At 40.0% G+C, this 21,614-nt stretch overlaps 1 protein-coding gene across 5 annotated transcripts in view; it reads left to right on the forward strand.

Annotated features, from left to right (window-relative positions):
- Window positions 1–21,614, forward strand: part of Mip (Myoinhibiting peptide precursor) — a 219,822-nt gene that overhangs the window by 157,043 nt on the left and 41,165 nt on the right. For 4 of the 5 annotated variants that reach the window (XR_011900299.1, XM_072302945.1, XM_072302942.1 and 1 more), the window contains exons 2-3: window positions 8,162–8,305; window positions 13,727–13,858. Coding sequence is in view for 4 of the 5 variants with exons in the window: in XM_072302945.1 (XP_072159046.1) it covers window positions 13,736–13,858 (123 nt within the window). In the remaining variant the exon portion in view is untranslated. The remainder of the gene's footprint in view (window positions 1–8,161; window positions 8,306–13,726; window positions 13,859–21,614) is intronic. The other variant, XM_072302943.1, reaches the window with a different exon arrangement.

Genomic DNA, 21,614 nt, shown 5'->3' on the forward strand with positions numbered 1-21,614 from the left:
AAATCAACATCCGTGTAGCTGCTGATATTTATGAATTTAGTGCGAGGCTCCCGGGGTAAGAGGTTGTTAACCAAGTTGTCAGAAACCCTAGTAAAAAAATGGGACGTCATAAGCAAAATTTGTGGGTTTACATTGAGTGTTTAAGAGAGAGATGAGACACAATAACCCGAATGCACACAACTATAAAAACACATCAAAATACAAAAAAAAATTGGGTTTACAAGGCTAAGGAGAAATAAAACAGAGTCTGCACTGATCCCTACCTCGGTCAGTTGCATGCTCATTTTCTTGTTTTAATTTTTACATTTTTTAGCTTTTGTTCCAGTTGAGAATGGGTATGTAATTCGCCCGAAACGTCCTGGTTTGTTTTACTTCTCCTTAGTCTTGTAAATCCATTTTTTTCGTATTTTAATGTGTTTTGTCATTGAGTGTTTAGAAGTCCTTTGCAACTCCATTGCGTGATGATTTTCAGTGAAAACTTTTGTCTCGCGGGAACTGGCGCTCCAACTAGTTTTTGGAAGTTTCGAAATTTTTTTAGGGCCCAAAATTACTCCTGATTTTCAGCGACAGCTTTGAAATCAAATTTATTGTAAAGAGGACACTTTTCTTCGGGATAAAAATTGGGACATTAAAATTCATAAAAATTCTCACGAGCAACAAGAGAAAGCGCAAGTTTTTTCGCGACTTAAAAAAATTTCGTGCCAAATCGTGGATCGCGGTCGGAAGTCTTTCTCGAATGGACCACTAGACAAGGTACGAATTTAAGCAATCTGATATCTTTTTCCTAACCAGAATTTTACGTAGGACACGATTCGCACAACAAAAATTACTGAAACCAACTCCTAACTACGATATTAACGTGTTTATGTCACATTGGTCACGAGGAATTTGAACTACCCGCTCACAAGAAACTGAAAGCTCTACGTGAATCAAATCGCGCACTACAACGGTTTCAGCAAGCCTCTCAATCGAGCAATGTTCATTTCCCACCATGTGTTGTTTAAACTATTAGCAATTTGCTAAAGCTGAGCCAAAGCGTCAAGATTGAGGTTGCCAGATTTATATATCGCAGAGACTGTCAACGTGAATCACGCAGACCATTGAGTTTTCATGAGCGGGTGATTTGAATTCCCTTATCAAGATTCATTAATTATCTTCGTAACGAGTTAATTTCGGTAATTTTTGCTGTGCGCATCGTGTTTTATGTGAAATTTTAGTTACAAAACATGTATCAGAATGCTGAAATTCGTACCTAGTCTAGTGGTCCATTATCGCAACCGCGAATTCTTCCCGCAAAATCGTGAACCGCAATCGTTCCCGATATTTCCGCGCGTAATTGCGCCTGCAAAAATTTTGAGAGGGGAGGGGGTTGCGGTTTTCCGAGCGGGACCCATACGATCCAACATTTCTTGCATACCGGTAAGGGTATGGGTAACGTGCCGAATCATAAGTGGAAATGTTTCGTTGAAATTCAACAAGTAAATATAAGCGCTTCTCTAAATCCTCTCTCCTCTCTCGCCCTACCCCCTCTCCTCCCCTCTCTCTCGGTTTTCTCTGCCTCTTCCTCTCCCTTTCAGAGGAGCGATGGAGGATAGAGCGAAAGTCATGCCTCTTCCATACGTTACCTTCACTGAAGTTCCTGTTTCATACTGAGAGAAAACGCAGTATTCGCATTCGAGTGTGGCCAAGTTTCCCCCTAAAAATGTGTATTTTAAAGACAAATTTTCCAGATTTTCTGTTAAAATATTCAAATACACGATATTTTATTACACAGACGAAATTCGTCGAAAAATTCGAAGAAAAAATGTATACGGTTACTAAGAAATTTGTATTTTAAGAGAAGAAATTCGGCAACATATAGGTGCTCTTACGGCGTTCTTCCTCGGCACGGAAGGACACCAACGCAACGCTGAACTTTAAAGATCCATTAACTCGCTCAAGACAAGTTCAGGATTGAGTTGGTCCTAATTATGGGGTACAAGTTTTAGGATGCTGTGACGTGAAAAGGGGGGGGGGGGAGGATTTGACTAAGGAAAGCAACTAATCAAGTGACCGACATAGTGGGTGTCCCAAGCGCGGTTTGTCTTTTCTCGTCGACTATGTCGCAAATTGGGGGTCGAATTTCCCCTTATTTAAGATTTTTACATTAGATCGACCCCAGCAGGATTCATTGGTGGCTAATAGTCGTAAGTCACAGAGGATAAAACTATCAAGCTGAGAACCATATTCTAGGGTCAACTGGACTACATTTGGACTACGTCTTGCAATTTGGAACTATAAATTCTAGCTCGATTTAAAAACAACGTATGTGCCATTAGTTTCCCTATGCACATAAGTGTTTTTCCAGAAGCGCCAGAATTTATAGCTCCAAATTGCAAAATGCAGTCAATTTTGCAATCATGAGCTATGAGTTTCAGCCCATCTGTAAAAATACTCATATTCATAGTGAAATGTATGGTACATACGTCGTTTCTAATCTGAGCCAGATATTATAGTTCCAAATTGCAAAATGCAATTCATATATAAATCAAATTACGGTGTGCGCCCCTTCTCATACTTAGCCCAAGTGCTACGAATCAGGTGCACAATGACCGCAAAGAAGTTCTGTAAAGTGTTTTTTTATGCTTACAACCAGGAGTCATAATTCTTTCGAAAATACTTATCGTATAATATTTTCCTCTCCCGATGGGAACGCCTATAAATCAGGCTCGAGTGCATTTAAACGATAGGTCTCACCCAATGGCGAGCCTTGACTTTTCCTTATTGGTAAACAAGAGTTTTATCAGACCATTTTCACGCCGATAGCTCAATCCCTGATTTATTGAAATTTCGCTTCCATTACTGGTGTTCACGTTTCTCGAAAGTGATTCCCTCATAAAATGATGGTACATAAAGCGGAGGAAATTCTTATCAATATAAAAAAATCGATAAAAAAATCATGTCAGTTTCATCTCGACCTTTGACTAACAGTCAAGCGTCACTTACCGTTAATTTCGAATATTCCGACTGCCAAATTGAAAGTAATAATCCTCATCGTCTATCGCAAAGAATGCTGAAAATACGAATTTAAATTCAAAATCTGGCAGCACTGGTTGAAAAATGAGGTGCCGAGGGCACTGCTGCACTCCCCTACAAGGCGAGAACCACGCCACTCGTATGGAACGACATATACTGATACGTGGTTTTTGCATGGCACAGCATTGCGGCGGATGGAGAGTCACAAGGGATCAGCTAGGTCGATAGATAGTTTCCTAGAATTCGCATTGTTTGCAGAATTTCAAAGGGTAAATTGTGAAATGTTGCAACGGCGATGGGCTTGAGATCAGGGAGCCGGGCCGCGGCGCGCGACCTTTTGGAAATAGACCATAAAACCGAAGCGTATTGGAGGTATTTGCTTTTCCTTTCAGACTGTGAAAAGCGACACTCGTAAAAGCGAACTTGCGTTCGCGCCAATCCGTAGAGACGCATTAAGTAGTGAAAAATGGGTATTTATCGGGCTCGCAAGCTTATTGCATACTTCTTTGCAAATCATCCGCCATGCTTTACGAGTGTTCGTATTTTGCCACGGCAGGGTGCTATGAAACGAAATGAACGTATGGGAGGTCGGGAATTCCCGTGAAATGTCTTGAAAAATTTCAGGAGGCTGTGAAATTTTTGAAAAATGAGCACTGAAAAAACCTGGCCGTGGAAGCCGTACGTATGGGCTGTATAGATGTACCGTCCGTGTTCCGGGCTCGGAAACCGAAAGTTCCGGGTGCCATACCCAGAAGTTTCCGTCTCTGAGCCCCAAACGGACGGTATGTCTATGTAGCCCGTAAATTTTTTTTCAGTGAGGCGCTGGGTGCAGAAATGGCATTTCTCAGTAGCGGTATTTTAGAATCTCCAGCGCTAATTCTTATTTAAGGGAGGAAACTATGAGGTGAATTTCTGAAATTTTACGTCCGCGCTGTAAAATCATAAATGATTTTCAGTAAAAGTTACAACAAATTACATAAATTTGCTTTATTTACAATGGATAAAACGTCAACGGAGATTTTGAGGCAATGAAACCAAGAAATGCCCTATCTGTGCCCAGCGCCTCAAATGGACGCATTTCTGTCAAACGGAACTATGTGCATTATGACGTGAGCCCTGTTATGCATGTATTCTTATGGGTCTCAGGGCTCATGTCTTAATGCACGTAGTTCCGTTTGATAGAAATACATCCAAATACAAAACATTCTTTTCCGAGGCACTGGGGCAGGGTGTGTAACTAGCACTCAAAATTTACTCAAGTTGCGTATCAGGTACTTCAAAAATTTAAAAAATTTGGGAGGAGATCCCCGGATCTCCCTTCCTTGGACGTTTGGATCTTGCTAGGGCTCGTGTTGGAGAAAGAGCATCATACACCACGTATTTTTTCTCCCAAGGTCTCCGGTTGTCCTAACCAGAAATCAGTATCAAAACCAAGAATCGGTATCCAAACCAAATATGTCAGTGTGCCATGGAGATCACTGAAAAAGAAGTATGTTGACATCTACTATAAGTCTACTTGATTTTTTACACAAAAATACTACTTAGTGAAAATAACCAGAATTATGGTAGTATTCGCCAGAACTTTGATGATGTTTACCACAATATGGTAAAGGCTACCACAGAGTAAATGGTAAATGCTGGTGTTAATTATTACCATACTTGTATCACTGTGTCAGAGTATGGTAAAATCTACAATATCTTTTTTCTAGTGGACTAACCGAAAACTTCGGTATGCCACAGGAACCTTATCCGATCCTTGCGACCGAAGTTTCCTTCCCCTTGTGCTTCATTTTTCTGTTTTGCTATACGACGTATACGACCATCCGCACCAATTCGAGGAGCAGCGAAGATTTATGAGAGGGAGTTAAGTGGAAAGGCGCGGAGCTTTAACGGCAGCTCTGTTTGCATGAATACTCTCGGCTGCACTAGGATGACGCGTCGCCGACGCCCACAACTCAACACCGGTGCCGAAACAACGTAAATCTATTCGCACATGAGCCCTGAGAAGCATTGAGACACGCGGATAACAGGGCTCACCTCGAATCCCAGCTATGCACTTATTTCAGGAAAACTGTCTTTTGGGCTTTCCTCCGCACGCTAATGCAAAACAGTTTGTATACATAGCGTTATCGTTGCATTTACGTTGTTACTGCTCTACATGACGGACCACACCGCGGTTAGAGCGAGTAATTAGGTGGCACCGATTAAGGTTGAAGTTCCCGCTTCCGCCCGCGTAAAAGATTTCATCTTCACTTGATCAAAGCGTCTTCAATTCGCCAACTTCGGCTTAGGTTGGAACGATGTGAACTACGTGTAATAGGCCTTTGCTCCGCACGATGGACTACCCAATTAAGCGATGCAAAAGAGCTTGATTTGAAGAAATATGGGGTCAATTTTGCCAGACTATATGATAAAATATGGATCTTTACACGGATTAAATGAATGAAAGTGCCGCTTTTTTCGGCACTATCTGGCAACTATGCACAGGGGGATTCAAGGTTCAACCGCCAAACTGCACTGTTACATGGGTCAAAATAAGACTTTTTTCCTCTACGAAATTTTTCCGTGCAGTACTTTTTTAGGGGACTGCCCCCTTAGTCTGAAGGGGGAAAATCTCCCCTCACTTAGTTAAGCCCTTCCTTCCGAAACAAATTCCTGACCATGCGCCTGCAAGTGATCCAGTAAAATTGAGTTTTCGTGAGAAACTGATGACCAACTTTTGATATAATAGGTTTGGTTGTGAGCTAAAAGTATACTCGTAAGAACCCTTTTACTAATTTGATTTAGTTTTAATTTTTTAATTTGGAAGTTATAAAATAGCGGATCTTGTATTTTTTTTTTATGGTCATCCTCCTTCACACAAAAACAATCTAACCCGCACTTACGAGTAACTATCAAGCAAGATTTTCCGACTTTCGTCCGTTGGTTCCTTATTAAAATCGTGTCAACGTAACTGAAACTCTATGCAGTCTGAGGTTTCCAGAGGACGAACTTAAAATAAAAAATCAACAACAATTTCAGGGAAAAGTTTATGAGTGACTGCCTACGAATGGTTTTTTTCCTCACAACTGATCGTAAGTTGCCCTTTGCAGGAAATAAAAGTTTCGATGCGTTGTGAGTGGGAGTAGTTTATCGGGAATGGAATGTCACATCAGAATGATTTGTTATCATCGCGATTTCGTATATCAAAGGGACGCATTTCTGCCAAATGGAACTATGTGCACAATAACGTGAGCTCTGATATGCATATATTCTGATGGGTCTCAGGGCTTATAACTAAATGCACATACTTCCGTTTGGAAGAAATACGTCCAAAAGGGATACGCCCCCGGCACACGGCACAAAACAGTTCGATCGCCCTACTCCTACTCGATTTGTTCTGTATTTTCAGAATAAATAACTGAGTAAAAATTAAAATAATCATAACAGGGTGAAACGTCACCAAAGATTCAAACTAAGAGGCAATTCAATATTTCTAACGTTGACCCAAATTTTATTCCTTGGGCAAAGTATAGAAGTAATTTGACCTACAGAAATTAGTAAATTTGACCTGATTTCATCCTGTTTAAAAATCTCTCTCTCCCTCTCTCTCTCCCCCCTCTCTCTCTCTCTCCCTCTCTCCCCCCCTCTCTCATATAGGCAGCCCCAAAAACTGCTTACATCAGAAATAAGTGATAAGCACTCTACTAAATGTTCGTTATAAACAATTTATAAATCACCATCGGTTATTAAAGAATGTGTAACTGCGCACGCGCTAGAGTGTAATGTAAGCGGCAATCTAATCGTGATCTTCCGCAATCAAGTCGAAGCAATACAGTTGAAGGCGCTCCGAGCAACTATTTCACCACGGAAGTATTGCACAGTATCAGACGAAAATGAAGGCGCACTAACGTTTGTAAATTGGCTGATATCGTTTAGCACTGTGTAGAGACTTACAAATGGACCACTAGACAGGGTACGAATCTAAGCAATCTGATACATGTTTCTTAACCAGAATTTCTCGTAGAATACGATTCGCACAACAAAAATTACTGAAACCATCTCCTAACGAAGATATTAACGTTTTTATTTCACATTGGTTACGAGGAATTTGAACTGCCCGCTCACAAGAAACTCAAAGCTCCAAGTGAGTCAAATCGCGCACTACAACGGTTTCAGCAAGCCTCTCAATCGAGCAATGTGCCTTTACCACCATGTATTGTTCAAACTATAAGCAATTTGCTATAGCTGAGCCAAAGCGTCAAGATTGAAGTTGCCAGATTCTATATCGCAGAGACTGTCATGATAATGTTGAGCACGAGCGATGTGAATCACGTAGAGCATTGAGTTTTCATGAGCGGGTGATTTGAATTCACTTATCAAGAATCATTAAATATCTTCGGAAGGAGTTGATTTCGGTAATTTTCGTTAGGCGCATCGTGTTTTACGTGAAATTTTATTTGAGAAACATGTATCAGAATGCTGAAATTCGTACCTTGTCTAGTGGTCCACTTCCACTTCAAAATCGCTGAAAATACACGATTTTTATATCGATGCGATCATAATATTCATAACCGTTAGTGACTTGAGATAGGCAAAAAGCTAAGATTTTCCTTCAATTTCGCGTGATACCACATACCTACATCGGAGTTCGAATAGTTGCTCGATTGATTTCCGCTTGTGGAAAGGAGAGGAATTACGCAAGTTTCATCTTAAAATTGCGATAAATACAACGAAAATCTTCGTTGTGTGCTGCGTGAAATTTTGGCTGAGTAACATGTATCAGCATTCTGAAATTCGTACCATGTCTAGTGGTCCATTAGAAGCGGAGATTTTGGGACACCACAACCAAGATACACATTTTTGCAGTTTCACGGTCGATGTGGAGCAGAACCATTGTTGCGTTGGCTGGATATCGACGGATCGGAACTACTGTCGTCTATCGGCTCTCGCTACCCCAAAACACGATTTTCATCCACTTAGGCGTGTGTCGCTTGCAGCCGACCGGATGCACGAACCGCCGCATCAAAGGCGGGAATGTTCGGATCGGCGGCATGCAATAGCGCGTGAATTTATGACTTTGACCACAGCTAACAGGATTATGAATCCGCCACGGCCTAAACAGAGCGTCGCATTAATCGACCCGTTTGAATTGTGTCTGTTGCAGATGTTCCATCACCCGAGCGCCACCGGTTTGTGTTTGCTTCGCTGAACCAGTTTTAATGCCACTCATATGAGGTTCGCGCCCGAATCCTGAACCCGCCCGAAACGCTCCTGAACTTGAATACCAGTCCATTTAACTCGTCTTCATGTAAGTCACCCGCCTCGATTTTACGCTTGAATGAACTGCGGTTAAACTTGGTGTGCTTGATTGGGATAGAGTGTATGATAACGCAACCTGGATCGAATTGCTGGTGAAGGTTGGACTGTTTTGACACATGCATTCGAAAGAAGATGAGACAAAGTTTGATCAGCAACGCATGACTAGAGTATCTGGGATGGAATGGACATTAATTTTATGGAGGCTGCAAACTAGATCGAAATGTGGGTTAAGGTAGGACTGTTTTGTCACAGTACTCAAAAGAAGATGAGACAAAGTTTGATCAGCAACGCATGACTAGAGTACCTGGGATGGAATGGACATGCAATTTTATGGAGGCTGCAAACTAGATCGAAATGTGGGTTAAAGTAGGACTGTTCTGACAAAGCACTTAAAAGAAGATGACACATGTTCCTTTTGTGCTAATATCTTTTCAAGGGTTGATCCGATGGAAAAATTCATAAGAACCTTTTTGAAGGGGTAAAATTTCACATCAGAAAACTGCCTAGTTCATAAATTACATTGTCTGATAACTGAGGGAATAAAAGCTAAACACGACTAAATATCGAAAATCGTTACCCCACTAAAATTCAAACTTGTCTGTTACGGCGACAAAACTATTCCAGTTATCGTGAAACCAACCATGTGACTCCATCGGATAACTGTACAAATGTTCTAAAACATAAATTCCACATTCTCCTCATATTATTATCTCGCTTCATGTGCGCTTTTGTGACCAGATCGTTTACTTAACCAGTCTACATGTTCAGCGCGCAATAGAAACTAGATTAAACAAATGAGCTCTTTCGCAACTGTGCGATAAACTAGTGCAAAAGTAAATCTCAAAATTCAGCCGCATGAGGTGCTCCTCCTGAAAAGTTTTTCACCCTCCGGGCAGACCGACCCGACCCGCGTGCTGCCGGGCTAAGAAAAAACGCTGTATGAACCATCAGGCGTTGCCAAATTTCCTTAGATAAAACACGAATTTCCTGGTAAACATATGAACATTTTCCCTCCTATTTTTCAGATAATTTTGTTTGCAATGTCACTTTAAGTCCCTGAAAATTTCAAGAAAAATATTCATTCCTTTCTTCAAAAATAAACATTTTATTGAAGGAAATTTGGCAACTCTCGAATGTCCATACGGCGTTCTTCCTTAGCATGGCAGCGTGATGGTGTTTCTCTAGAGTCGGTCTAAGCAGGTTTCCTCCATTTAAATGTATGTCAGTGAATGTCCAACATCAATGAATATCAAAATAGGCTGCTTCGTCTAAAATCAATTGTTTACGATGAAGCTTTTAGTAACAAAAACGGTGTCACCAACTTCCGACAGTCCCATTAAAGTCCTCGCAATAATGTTTTTATTTTGATTCACTCCAATTTCCTCAGTCTTTTTTTCTTACGGGTCAAGCGAGTGCCTTACATCATAGCATAACACCAATGCATTTTTTTCTCTAACCTTGTACTCCTTTTTGAGGTAATTTATTTATCAAAGCTTACTGCCTCCACGATTTGACAAATTCGTAAAGATCAACTAGTATTTACAACATTTCTGTATATTTTTTTATATCAAATTAGCATTTGTTACAAATATTCGGCGCAGCGTGAAAATCGCATATTGTAAATCCTTGCTTTTTCCTTTAGAATTTATTTCCTAAAAATGTTTAACTATCTTAACTATCCACTATAATTATTCTTAGAGACTGTTATGAGCCACTAAACACCAACTTAATTCACGCGAAAAGAATGTATGCGTCACTTATGTGTCTAATTGTAAGAGAGAAATTGCGTGAGAAACGAAAAATTTGCGTCCAAGTGCTGATTTAACCGACTCGACATTGTTTTTGGTATTTTTGTATGAACGGAAAGTTTGAATGTTCTAGTTTATGTAACCCACAACCACTGATATCTTACTTAATGTGACCGTGAACTATTTAACACATTTCACATGAAATTTTAATAAAATCAATATATCTTGAAGTGTTATAGTCCTTACTCTAACGAGTGATCCATTTAGTTAGGATGATCGATTTACTGGATACGACTATTCGTCCTCAGCGGTTGCCATTGTTGCATACGTATGAATTGAAGGCGCTCTGACTTTTCACATAAGCTTGCGGGTTCTCGCTGAAAGAATGAACCAATACAGTTGATGCACAGATGTGCTGAAGAGAGGGGTAGCGCTTTTTGGGCAGAGATAAGAGGAGATGGTGGAGTGTGGGAGGGGAACCAAATGCGTCAATAGTACGTTGGCAGACGTTTTAAGACCCATTTCGGACTTGTGGTGCATCGGAAAAGGGCTTAACGTGTCGCGGTGACACGACGCGCGGTCATTAAATGAATTTTGAAACTGAACGGCGCACAATGGATTGAGTCAATAGGTGAGGTCGAACAAAATTTTGAAACATTAAAAGCTCATAACTTCGTTTTTACAAAATTTCGAGGTCTTAAAAATGATTCCATTGGTTTTCTTATAAAATTTTCTGTAAAAATCACTCCTCAAAATTTAAAATTTGCACTGGAAAAAAACACATTGGATCTAGAGTCCAGACTCTTGAAAAGATTGACAAGAAAAAATACTCTTGATTCAATCGGATTTTTGCTTGAATCAAAACGAAATCCGCTTAAATTAAGAGGCTTGGTTCTTGACTTAAGCTAGATTCTGATTGAATCAAGAGTACTTTTTCTTGTCGATGTTTTTAAGAGTCTGGATTCTAGATCCAATGTGTTTTTTTCCAGTGTGACAAAATAAACATGGAAATTTGCAGTTTTAGTCACAAATTTCATGTCCGACCTCTCTGCTTGCCTCGATCCTCTGTGCGGTGTAGTAAACTCTGAAAGAGCGGAGCCGAGTTTTTATACGTTTAGATCCAAGTTAATGGAATCTGGCATACGCAAACATTTCCACCTAATCATAACGGAATCTCAAGGAAAAGACTCGGAATTCTCGCTTTTGGGCTGGTCTATATTTTGAATTAAGGAATCACTATGTCTGGCTCATCCATAAAGGTACAGATCTGCATTCTGCAAGCAGAACAATTGGTTATAGGCCATTTCGTCAACGATTTTTTGTCCACGCACCTGTTTTTTCCAGTAGTTTACGTTCACGCGTTTTTTCGGAAGGGGAGTTTTGGTCCACTTACCACTTGAGACCCAAAGTTAATTGGTCTACATGTAAATCCAAACGACAATTGCTTACGACGTTTTTGGATGATAATGTCTTGGAAGAATGAGGGTTTGCTCGTTTTTTTTTTTTGTTTTTTGTTTTATCTAGACTTATTTTGCAAGGAAAGCTCCGTACTCTTAAAGCATGCCTGTCATTCTTATTGTTGGTATGTTGGAGTGCCTTCAGTTTCGTGGAATACTGTACAACACCTCTACTGTGAAATATTGAGGCGCCGTGGCATGTGGCACGCTGCGGCGCGGCCAGCCAGCCAGCACGGAACGCGCATTGGCGCCTACAAACCTAAGAGATACCTCAAGCATTGCGCAATGCGTGAAGTATCTGCTTAGGTTTGTAGGCGCCAGTGCGCGTTTCGTGCTGGCAGCACGTCGCATCACTCCGCCCGCTTTATGCTAGGGCCTATTATTTAAACTCGCGGAGTCAGCGCTTTGCAACTCAGGATTTGTATATGTTTGCACACTCTGCATGGATTACTTTAATTTAAATTGATAAAAAAAATAAATTAAAAATAAAGTATCTTCCCCAACTTTTCCCGCGGACAGTCACGATCAAAGTCGACTTGGCAGCTTAGAAATCTCGATTTGTAAGACTAATCTGATCTATTTGCCTCCGTCTTCATCCATGCAAGTGACCACCATGCCCTGTTGCCAAAGACCGAAAAAACCTACCTATTGACTATTGGAACCTATTTATCATGAGAATTTTTGCTCAAAATTTGACAACTCTCACGACCACTACAATCGCCCGCTAATCGTGTTAATCGAGCTAAGCCGTTTTCGCACGCCGAGTAAATAGTCGCCTGTAAACAGCACCCTCCCCTCCTCACCCCTCCCATGTTTACAGAAGTATCGCGGGCAGTTCATCACAGCAAATATGGGCTTACGAATCGTAAATAGGCCGGGTGTTCCCATCCCGGTTCCCTGCTCTGCGGGACTGAATTCATCCCGGGGCGAGTGCGGTTTCAGTGGATTTTTCTGACCCGCGGTGAAGCTTCAGGCGCTGCACCCGCGTCGGGCAAGATTGCCAGGTTAGGCGATAAAATGTTGATATTTTATTTGGATTGGGATGGGGAAAAGTGTTGATGTTTCAGCACTATCTGACAACATTGTTTGGTGCTCCTCCAACCTCAATCGAGAGGTCGTTTCCATAGAACGCGTGGGTTTAGCCCACAGCGAGGCGTCATTTACACATTTAGTGAATGAAGGGTACATGGGCGGAGCTCAATAGGCTTGGCCCCCACAATTTCAAACGGTCTTGCGGTCTTTTTCTTTTTCTTCTTTTTCACTCTTTTTTTCTAGCTCCCGTACGGTTCACTTGATGACGTCTCATTAGGGGCCATGTACAAAAATTGTCTTGCTGTATTCGTTTTTTTAACCCCCTTTCCCCCCGTCGAGCACATGATATGCAACGTTAAACACCCGTCTTAGAAACTATGTCAAGTTTGTGGGCATATGTATCGAATAGACTCTTACTGACAAAAAATTGGCGCTCAACACTATTTCAACATTATCTTTCGCCTTGACCTCCCTTCTTCCATCGTCAGGTATATAGCTGGTCCTTCCAGAACCTAACTAGGTACCTAATGTCCTTCACGGACGGCCCAATAGGACGACTGCATGTCAAATAAACTGTACTGAGGCGCAATTGTTAGGCTAAGAATGTGAATAATTACACATTCTTTGAAATTCTTTAAACTCCTCTAACTTGAGATGAACAGAAAATTTTTAGAGTACATGGGAACTTCTGTTGTCACATTTAGCATTATACTTGTTATAATCTATTGTTTTACAGACGAAGGAACACATTTTCATTCCATGGCTGCAAAATCTACTTACACAACGCTTTAATTCACACAAAAAGAACAGCGCAATATCCGTCCCAAATGCTGATTTCTTTATGATAACGATAAAAATAGGTTTATTTTTCCTTTATTTTTGACTTATCGCAGCAGTGGTAGACCTAATTGATTTAGCTTTCGCCTCAAGTCAAAATTCAAGATTACCAACCTCACCATGGTGCCGTTTGCCGTTAACTTTACTCTTACCATAGTAGCTCCATTCCCCGCTCTGGGCACCAAAATCTCCCAAGAAACACTGTTCCCACTTTAATCCGGAGCATAAAAGCTTAAAGGCTGCTGTGAAGTTCAAGGTGAATTTTCACGCCTTGCGTGCCGGAGGTAAACTTTAATTTCCTTTCGCTAACAGATTTTTTCGTTGTTGTGTTGGCAGTTGAAGGAAATGCACAACTTGACGGTGGCAACAGCTCTGGGACTGGTGAGCCTGCTCTGGTTACTGGCACTGGTTGCCGGCGAAACCGCGCGTCAGCTGAGCAGTTCTACCAGCCCACTAAATCAAAACCAGGTAAATTCAATTGTTTCCCTTCATCGTTTCAGCGTCTCCCAAGCGACTCCTCCCCACCCACGCTCATCCCGTGTGAGCAGTAACTCCATCCTGGTGTGAGCTTCGGAGTGTGTAAGGGCACATGCTGACCATGGATCACACCCGGGTGGGGTTAATGTTTTCTTCCGCGACACGGCTGGCGTTTCTCGCCCCTCTTCGCGCCACGCACCGTAACCATCTCTTCCAATTAAGTTGAGACCCTCCTCGTCCCTGCATGCCGCGGGATATTCAATTTTGTCGGCTTCCGAGTATTGGGTCATTGTCAAACGCTTCGTCCTCTTACTGAAAAGTAGCTCTGGCATCTTCGGCTTCAAGGGAAAAAGGCCAACGTAAATCTGATCCCGCCGATAGAAAAATGTTGGACTTATGGACCGCAAATCGTCACCTCCCGGCCAAAGTATCACAAGCGCCATGCAATGTCTAAAAATTTCCGTCATTTTATTAATAACAGACAAATTGTTCAACGAATCCATCCGAAAATGTCATTGTATTTTCTATGTGCTGTCAATATAATTCAGTGAAATTTTTGAAACTGATTCAACCAACAATTTCTCTATTAAAAAGTGAAACGACGGTGGAAATTTTTCGAAAAAACGTCGCATGGCGCTTGTGACACTTCGACCGGAAGGTGTCGAAGTCTTGTGTTCGATATCGGCCATAATTCTCGGTTATAGGCACCGTATACTCGGTTCGTGCAACCGAGATTTCAGACCAAACATAATAATTCATATAAAAAACTCGGTTGCATGAACCGAACTTTACAGTCAATATTGAACAACATGCTTACGGCTCATAGGACCGAACCGCTTTTCTCAGTGAGTCCTTTGAATTGAGGGTTGGGTCACGCTTCAGCAGAACATAGGTAAAGGTATAGGTATAGGTTAAAGTGTTAAACCACGTATCTCCATTGCGATGTTTCAAAATACCCGCCTCTATTTTATTTTGTCGAAGAGAAACAAGACAACTTTATAGCTTGAAATTCGTACAGGATATTCTGGTTACATAGTAGAAAAAAAATTAAGAAGATTTTTGAGAAATTCCCGTTGAGTCCTTTTCCAAAGAATAAATAAAATACTACGGGAAGTCTGCAACGTCGTAAACGGAGGTACGTGGTTTTTCACTTTGGCCATCGATATAGCATTTAAACTTCTGACCTAACGTTTTAGAGTTAGACGTTTCAACATATTTTGAAAAAAAATTAGACACGTCTTAATTATATGTTCACATGTTTGAAGTGTTTAGTGAAATACTGTTGCAATATTTTCTCGAGATTTTAAAGATACCCATTGTCAAATTATATGAAGAATTTTAAAAACCTCTGAAAAAGTTCAATCATTCAAGATTTTCTTCTAATATTTCAAACATTTGCGAAGAATTAATTTATTTTTTACTAAGTAGGCCGAACAAAATTTTTAAAAATATCAGGCAAATATGGTTAAAATTATCTTAAAATTTACGTTATTTAGAAAAAAATATATATTTAAAATGTACCTATTTAATTCGGGCTATCTCTATGTGTCAATCCCGTTTTACGTAAAATTTTGATAAGGACATGCTCACTGTGCTGCTAAATTCCGCACCCTGTTTTGCGTCCATTGAAGAATTTAAGACCATGAATTCAAAAAATAATTTTTTGCCAATTTTTTTAAAAACATTATAGCAAACATAAATTATCGCTGTTTGCTCGATCTGTGCCCCACACAACCTCTCTTTTTCATCGTCATATGCCTCTCCGAAAAATTGAAATGCGTGATACAATTATATCAACTCCTGAGTAGGTCAAATTGCATACCCGTCGAATTGAAGGAAAACTCAGTTTCCCTGCAAGTCTCTGCTCATAATTTTTGAGAACCTTTTGTTAGAGCGATGAAATCCTTCATTGGAGAAGCTGGATTGGATATTTCCGTGGTAAGAGCTCAACTTTTCAATTTAAAGTATTTTAAGCTCAAGTTTTTTCTTATTTTACTCTAACACCTGGCGAGTTGACGAAGAGGGGAACATCTACCGTCGAGCGTCTATCAGAACGAACGTCCAGGACTGGAAGAAGATTGATCAGTTGTTGAAGTTTATGAAAAAAGACCTCTTTTTATGAAAGCTTTGTATCTGAATGTTTTAATATTCGAACAGTTGGAATGTAAGATTGCGAAGCATCATCAGGTTGCCAAGACTACGGATCCTCTTCCTCATGAGGGTATCACAGTATCACACCTGTTTGCTACCGCCCCTTAGTCCTCTCATGAAAAATTAGCTCTGGCTTTAATTTTTCATTAGAGCAAGAATCCTCATTCTTTCGCCGCTGGGTCTCCATTATTAGAGAAATACTTATTCGATGTTTTTGACGTCTTAAAACTTTTATCTAGTTCGTGGAAAAAAGCAAACAAAAGAAAACAAATTACTTTTAAAACAAATGATCCATAGAAGCTCTTTCACGTCTAAAAAACGATCCCTACAGAAATGTCGTTAATTATTTATTTTTATTCTACTGAAACAAATATGAGGATTATACATTTAAAATAACATTCTGTGATAAATTTAAAATAGAACCATTGAAAAAAATTATTGGAATCTATAGTTAGGGCGTATCAAAGTAAGAGGAGTGAAACGCGATAACCTCAAGAGAAATAAATTTTTAACTTAGTTCTGGGAATCTCACGGTAAAAAATTGCATTGCTCTGCGCATCTTCTCGAATCCCTGCAATGTCTAACTGTTAAGTATTCTGGAATGGAATTATATGCTGGAGTCTAGGTAGCGCTCAAAAACACTGAGTGATGCGAATGCACAGCGAAATCTATACTCCTTTCGGAGTGGCTTTACACAATTACGGAGCGGATTCCATTCTTTTGCGGAGTGTCATACGCTTTAATGGTGTTTACGGCTAATTTCACTTAGCATTCATATGTCTCGGGGTTATTGAGGGCTGGCTACATAGACTCTGGCGCCGAATCCACTTATTAATCTTTAACAGTGCGCCTGATCATGTTCGATTCTCTAAATCAAATTATTTCCATTTTAGTTGCCGATAATGGGTCAGTACGATTCTGCGACCAACGCGGTCGCAGATCGGTATTTTGATGCTTTATGCTCGTAGATTAACCAAAAATAACAAGATGTGTCCAACAGCAACTTTCTACGTTCAATATTAACCGAGATACCGCTCTTTGAAGAGTCGGGTTTTTGACGTCATCCACCGTGGCAGTGACATCCTTGGTTTCCTCCACCTCGCCCTCATCAGTCGGTGTGACGCACATTTACACTGGTTATTCAACGTGAAACTCTGATGAAACCAAGATGGAAGAAACGAAGGGTATCTCTACAGCGGTGGATGACATATAAAACCCGACTTTTCAAAGGGCGATATCTCGGTTGATATTGAACGTAAAAAGTTGCTGCTTGGACACATCGTGTTATTTTTAGCTAATCTACAAGAATCAAGTATTAAAACACGATTCTGTGACCAGCGCAACTGACCCATTTCCGATCATGGCAATACTCCGAAAGGGTGTGTAACTACCGAGAAAAGGGTATTCCCTTGAATATCTTCACTGCCCAGTGTACGTGCATCCCGAGGCACGTAACCTTATCATCATGGACCGTCGAAAATATCAATCGAGTGCAGTCAACTGCGCTTTTCGCACTCGGGCTGTAAATCACCGCAACCGCTCCCCAATCCGCCACCAACACCCTGCCAAACTCAAATGCAAATCATGAGTATTTAAATAACTATTAAGACCGCGACCGAATTGAAAACATGCAAAACACGTGTCATTAACATGATTCGCTCGCTCCAGTGCCGCCAACGTAGCCTCGTTGGCGGGAAATTCGAAACCGACCCGAACGAGGGTGTGAATATTTACCGTAAGGTTGGCAGCGCGGCAAGCTCTTCACGTCTTGGCGACTCACAAGGCGGAAACTTTTGAATAATAATCAGATTAAACTCGTCCGAGAAGTGAGCAACGCGTCGTGCGGGGAGGGGTGGGATTAGGGTGGGGCGGAGGGGGGGGGGAGGGCGACGGATGCGAGTAAATAGGGATGAAAATGTTGACTCAATCTCTTCATTGTCAGGTGTTGGCTCCGCGGCAGTTGTTGACGCCGCCGTTCGAATGATTAGCTGCTCTTTGAGCGAATTTCCTCCCCGAATTCCCCGAGTTGGTTCCCCGCTTTATCCCGAACTCTGAGCCGATATTCGGTGCTAATGAGGTGGGGGTTTGCCGCTATATTTTTCGCGAAGGAAACACATTCCAAAATTCGAATGAGCTATGAAAAGATATATTTGGACGTATTTCTGCCGAACGGAACTATGTGCATCACGACATGAGCCCTGAGACCCATGAGAATATATGCATAACAGGGCTCACGTCATAATGCACATAGTTCCGTTTGGCATAAATGCGTCCATTTAACCAAAATCAGCCTGATTGCGTTTCAAAAAGCCGAATTTTCTTTCTTTTTTATTTTTTGCAATAACCAGTGGCGCGGCGTGAATGATCGATTATCGATATTTCTCCATTTGAAGCTGCGGTAAAACATCGATTTATAAGGTGTTCGCTGTGATCACCCTGTTTATCGATCCTTTCTTATAGGTTTTAATGATAGATCAATCGATATATCATAAAACACGCCAGGCGGCGCCACTGGAAGGAATGACGGGAGATACTCATATCTGCGAATTTTCTTTGTGGTATAAGAAAAATGACACAAAATTTCAAATATTGCTCGAGTCTCGGTCAAACAAATGAAACATGAGAGGAAATTAGGAAATGTTGATTATGGCTAGGCTGTTTTGGGAAATACCATCCGATTTTACTGTTAATAGGTTTTTATCGCATTTTATTCCCTTTTTGCAACCTCCATTGGTGTGAAAAAGAGCTAGGATAATATTTGAAATACTAGGGATTATTTTTATGTGGATTTTTAATTCATGGTTTTCCCACCACCTTGAAAGAATTTTCCTTTATGTAGTATTGGTATCGCTGCACGAAAGTTTTACTTGGTGGTTAAAACGAAATACTTCTTAACCTTATCCTCCAAAGTGTTTAATTATTCGATAAACTTAATATCATTTCATTGGTTTTCCGGATCGCCAGCAAATTTTCTAATGTATCAGCTTCAAAAATTTGCTCTAGTCTTAAAAATTAGATGCAACATGTTCCAATACACTGTTGTATAATTTTTGAATTGTCAAGAGCGGAGTTTTTTTTAACATTACTAGAGGGCTACGCCCCCTGGCCGCTCCGCGGCCCAACCCCCTCTTGGATTCTGTTAATTAATGATGAAAATATCACATAATTTTTTTTTATATACATCATTGTTTGTAGGGGTTGATATGTGCGATTTAAGGACGCGCCTTATAAACACATTGTGTTGGAGTTCACTGCTTGTTTGAAGTTATATTCATAATAAAAAATGTTTTGTTCATAGTGACAAAATTAATTGTTTTGAAGATAATAAGTAAATATTTCATTCCTCAATTTTATCAGTAGAAAATAAACAAAGTTATTGCAGAACTTCTTGATACACAATGTTCATTGCTGTGTTTTTATTTTTTTTTGTCATCAAAATTAATGATTTTTATTTTTAAACCTTCTTTAGTCCTACATCTAGACAATGCTACATACAGTTGCCCGTGAGCGAACATTGGTCTTTATTTATCTATAAAAATTCCCACTCTGTCAAACGATTGCCCTTGGCTTTCACTAATAGTCATAGCAAATGCTAATCTAACGGGGAATTGTTTCCTATTCAAAACAAAAGGTAGGTTTGTTTCTTCTTTTGTGTCAAGTGTAATTTTTGGTAGTGCAACTATTTTTCCTTTATTTTCTCCTGTTAAAACTGAGCAATGCAAAATGCATTTGTTTATTTTTAAGACAATTAATCTTGTCCCATTGCACAATCCATCCTCGATACAAATGTTGCGTAGTAACATAACCACTGCTCCTTCTTTTAACTTTAAATTTTGACTTGGCATTCCTGAAGGGTTCAATGAAACATGCGATTATCGATACATGCGATTAACAGTTTGATGTATTTGATTTGTTTGATTGTGTTTCATGATGTGTTTGTTGTGTTTGATTGTGTTTCATGATGTGTTTGTTGTGTTTGATGTGTTTGATTGTGTTTTTTCTGTGTTCCATGATGTGTTTGTTGTGTTTCATGATGTGTTTGCTGTGTTTCATGATGTGTTTGTTGTGTTTGATGTGTTTGATGTGTTTGATTGTGATTCATGATGTGTTGGGGTGTTTCATGATGTGTTTGCTGTGTTTCATGATGTGTTTGCTGTGTTTCATGATGTGTTTGTTGTGTTTGAAGTGTTTCATGATGTGTTTGATGTGTTTGCTGTGTTTCATGATGCATTTGATTTATGTTTTATCCCGGTTTCTTAACATAGTTACATCCAGTTTTATCCATGACTATTGTGCTGTATAGGTAAAATTACCGCATATTATCCTGGTCATTATGAAGAAATCCCGTAAATCACCTTTGATCCCAGTGAATACTCCTTTAAATCAAACGATATATCGAATATCGATACATAAAGATCGATATCCTTCCTGTTATCCCGGTTTCTTAATATAGTTACATCCCGTTTTATCCATGACTATCCTGTATAGGTAATATTCTTCCCTTTTATCCCGGTTATTATGAAGAAATCCCGTTTTATCCCAGTCAATACTGCTTTAGAACAAACGATGTATCGAAGATCGATACACAAAGATCGATATTCGTCCTGTTATCCCGGTTTATTAATATAAGTACATCCCGTTTCTCCAGGACTATCCTGTATAGGTAATATTCCTCCCTTTTATCCTGGTTAATTAGAAGAAATCCATCCTATTTTTATACGTGTCTACCTATCATTAACTCCTTTAACGATAACGATTAACGATATATCGAATATCGACATATAAAGATCGATATCCTTCCTGTTATCCCGGTTTCTTAATATAGTTACATCCCGCTTTATCCATGACTATCCTGTATAGGTAAAATCCCTCCCTTTTATCCCGGTTATTATGAAGAAATCCAGTTTTATCTCAGTCAATACTGCTTTAGAACAAACGATGTATCGAAGATCGATACACAAAGATCGATATCCTTCCTGTTATCACGGTTTATTAATATAGGTACATCGCGCTTTTCCAGGACTATCCTGTATAGGTAATATTTCTCCCTTTTATCCTGGTTAATTAGAAGAAATCCATCCTATTTTATACGTGTCTACCTATCATTAACTCCTTTAACGATAACGATTAACGATATATCGAATATCGACATATAAAGATCGATATCCTTCCTGTTATCCCGGTTTCTTAATATAGTTACATCCCGCTTTATCCATGACTATCCTGTATAGGTAAAATCCCTCCCTTTTATCCCGGTTATTATGAAGAAATCCAGTTTTATCTCAGTCAATACTGCTTTAGAACAAACGATGTATCGAAGATCGATACACAAAGATCGATATCCGTCCTGTTATCCCGGTTTCTTAATATAGTTACATCCCGTTTTATCCAGGACTATACTGTTTATTAGGTAATATTCCTGCATTCTATCCCGGTCACTTTGAAGAAATCCCGTAAATCCCTTTTATCCCAGTCAATACTCCTTTAAATCAAACGATATATCGAATATCGATTTATAAAGATCGATATCCTTCCTGTTATCCCGGTTTCTTAATATAGTTACATCCCGTTTTATCCATGACTATCCTGTATAGGT

The sequence above is a fragment of the Bemisia tabaci genome, chromosome 7, assembly GCF_918797505.1.
Source record: "Bemisia tabaci chromosome 7, PGI_BMITA_v3".
NCBI lineage: Eukaryota > Metazoa > Arthropoda > Insecta > Hemiptera > Aleyrodidae > Bemisia > Bemisia tabaci.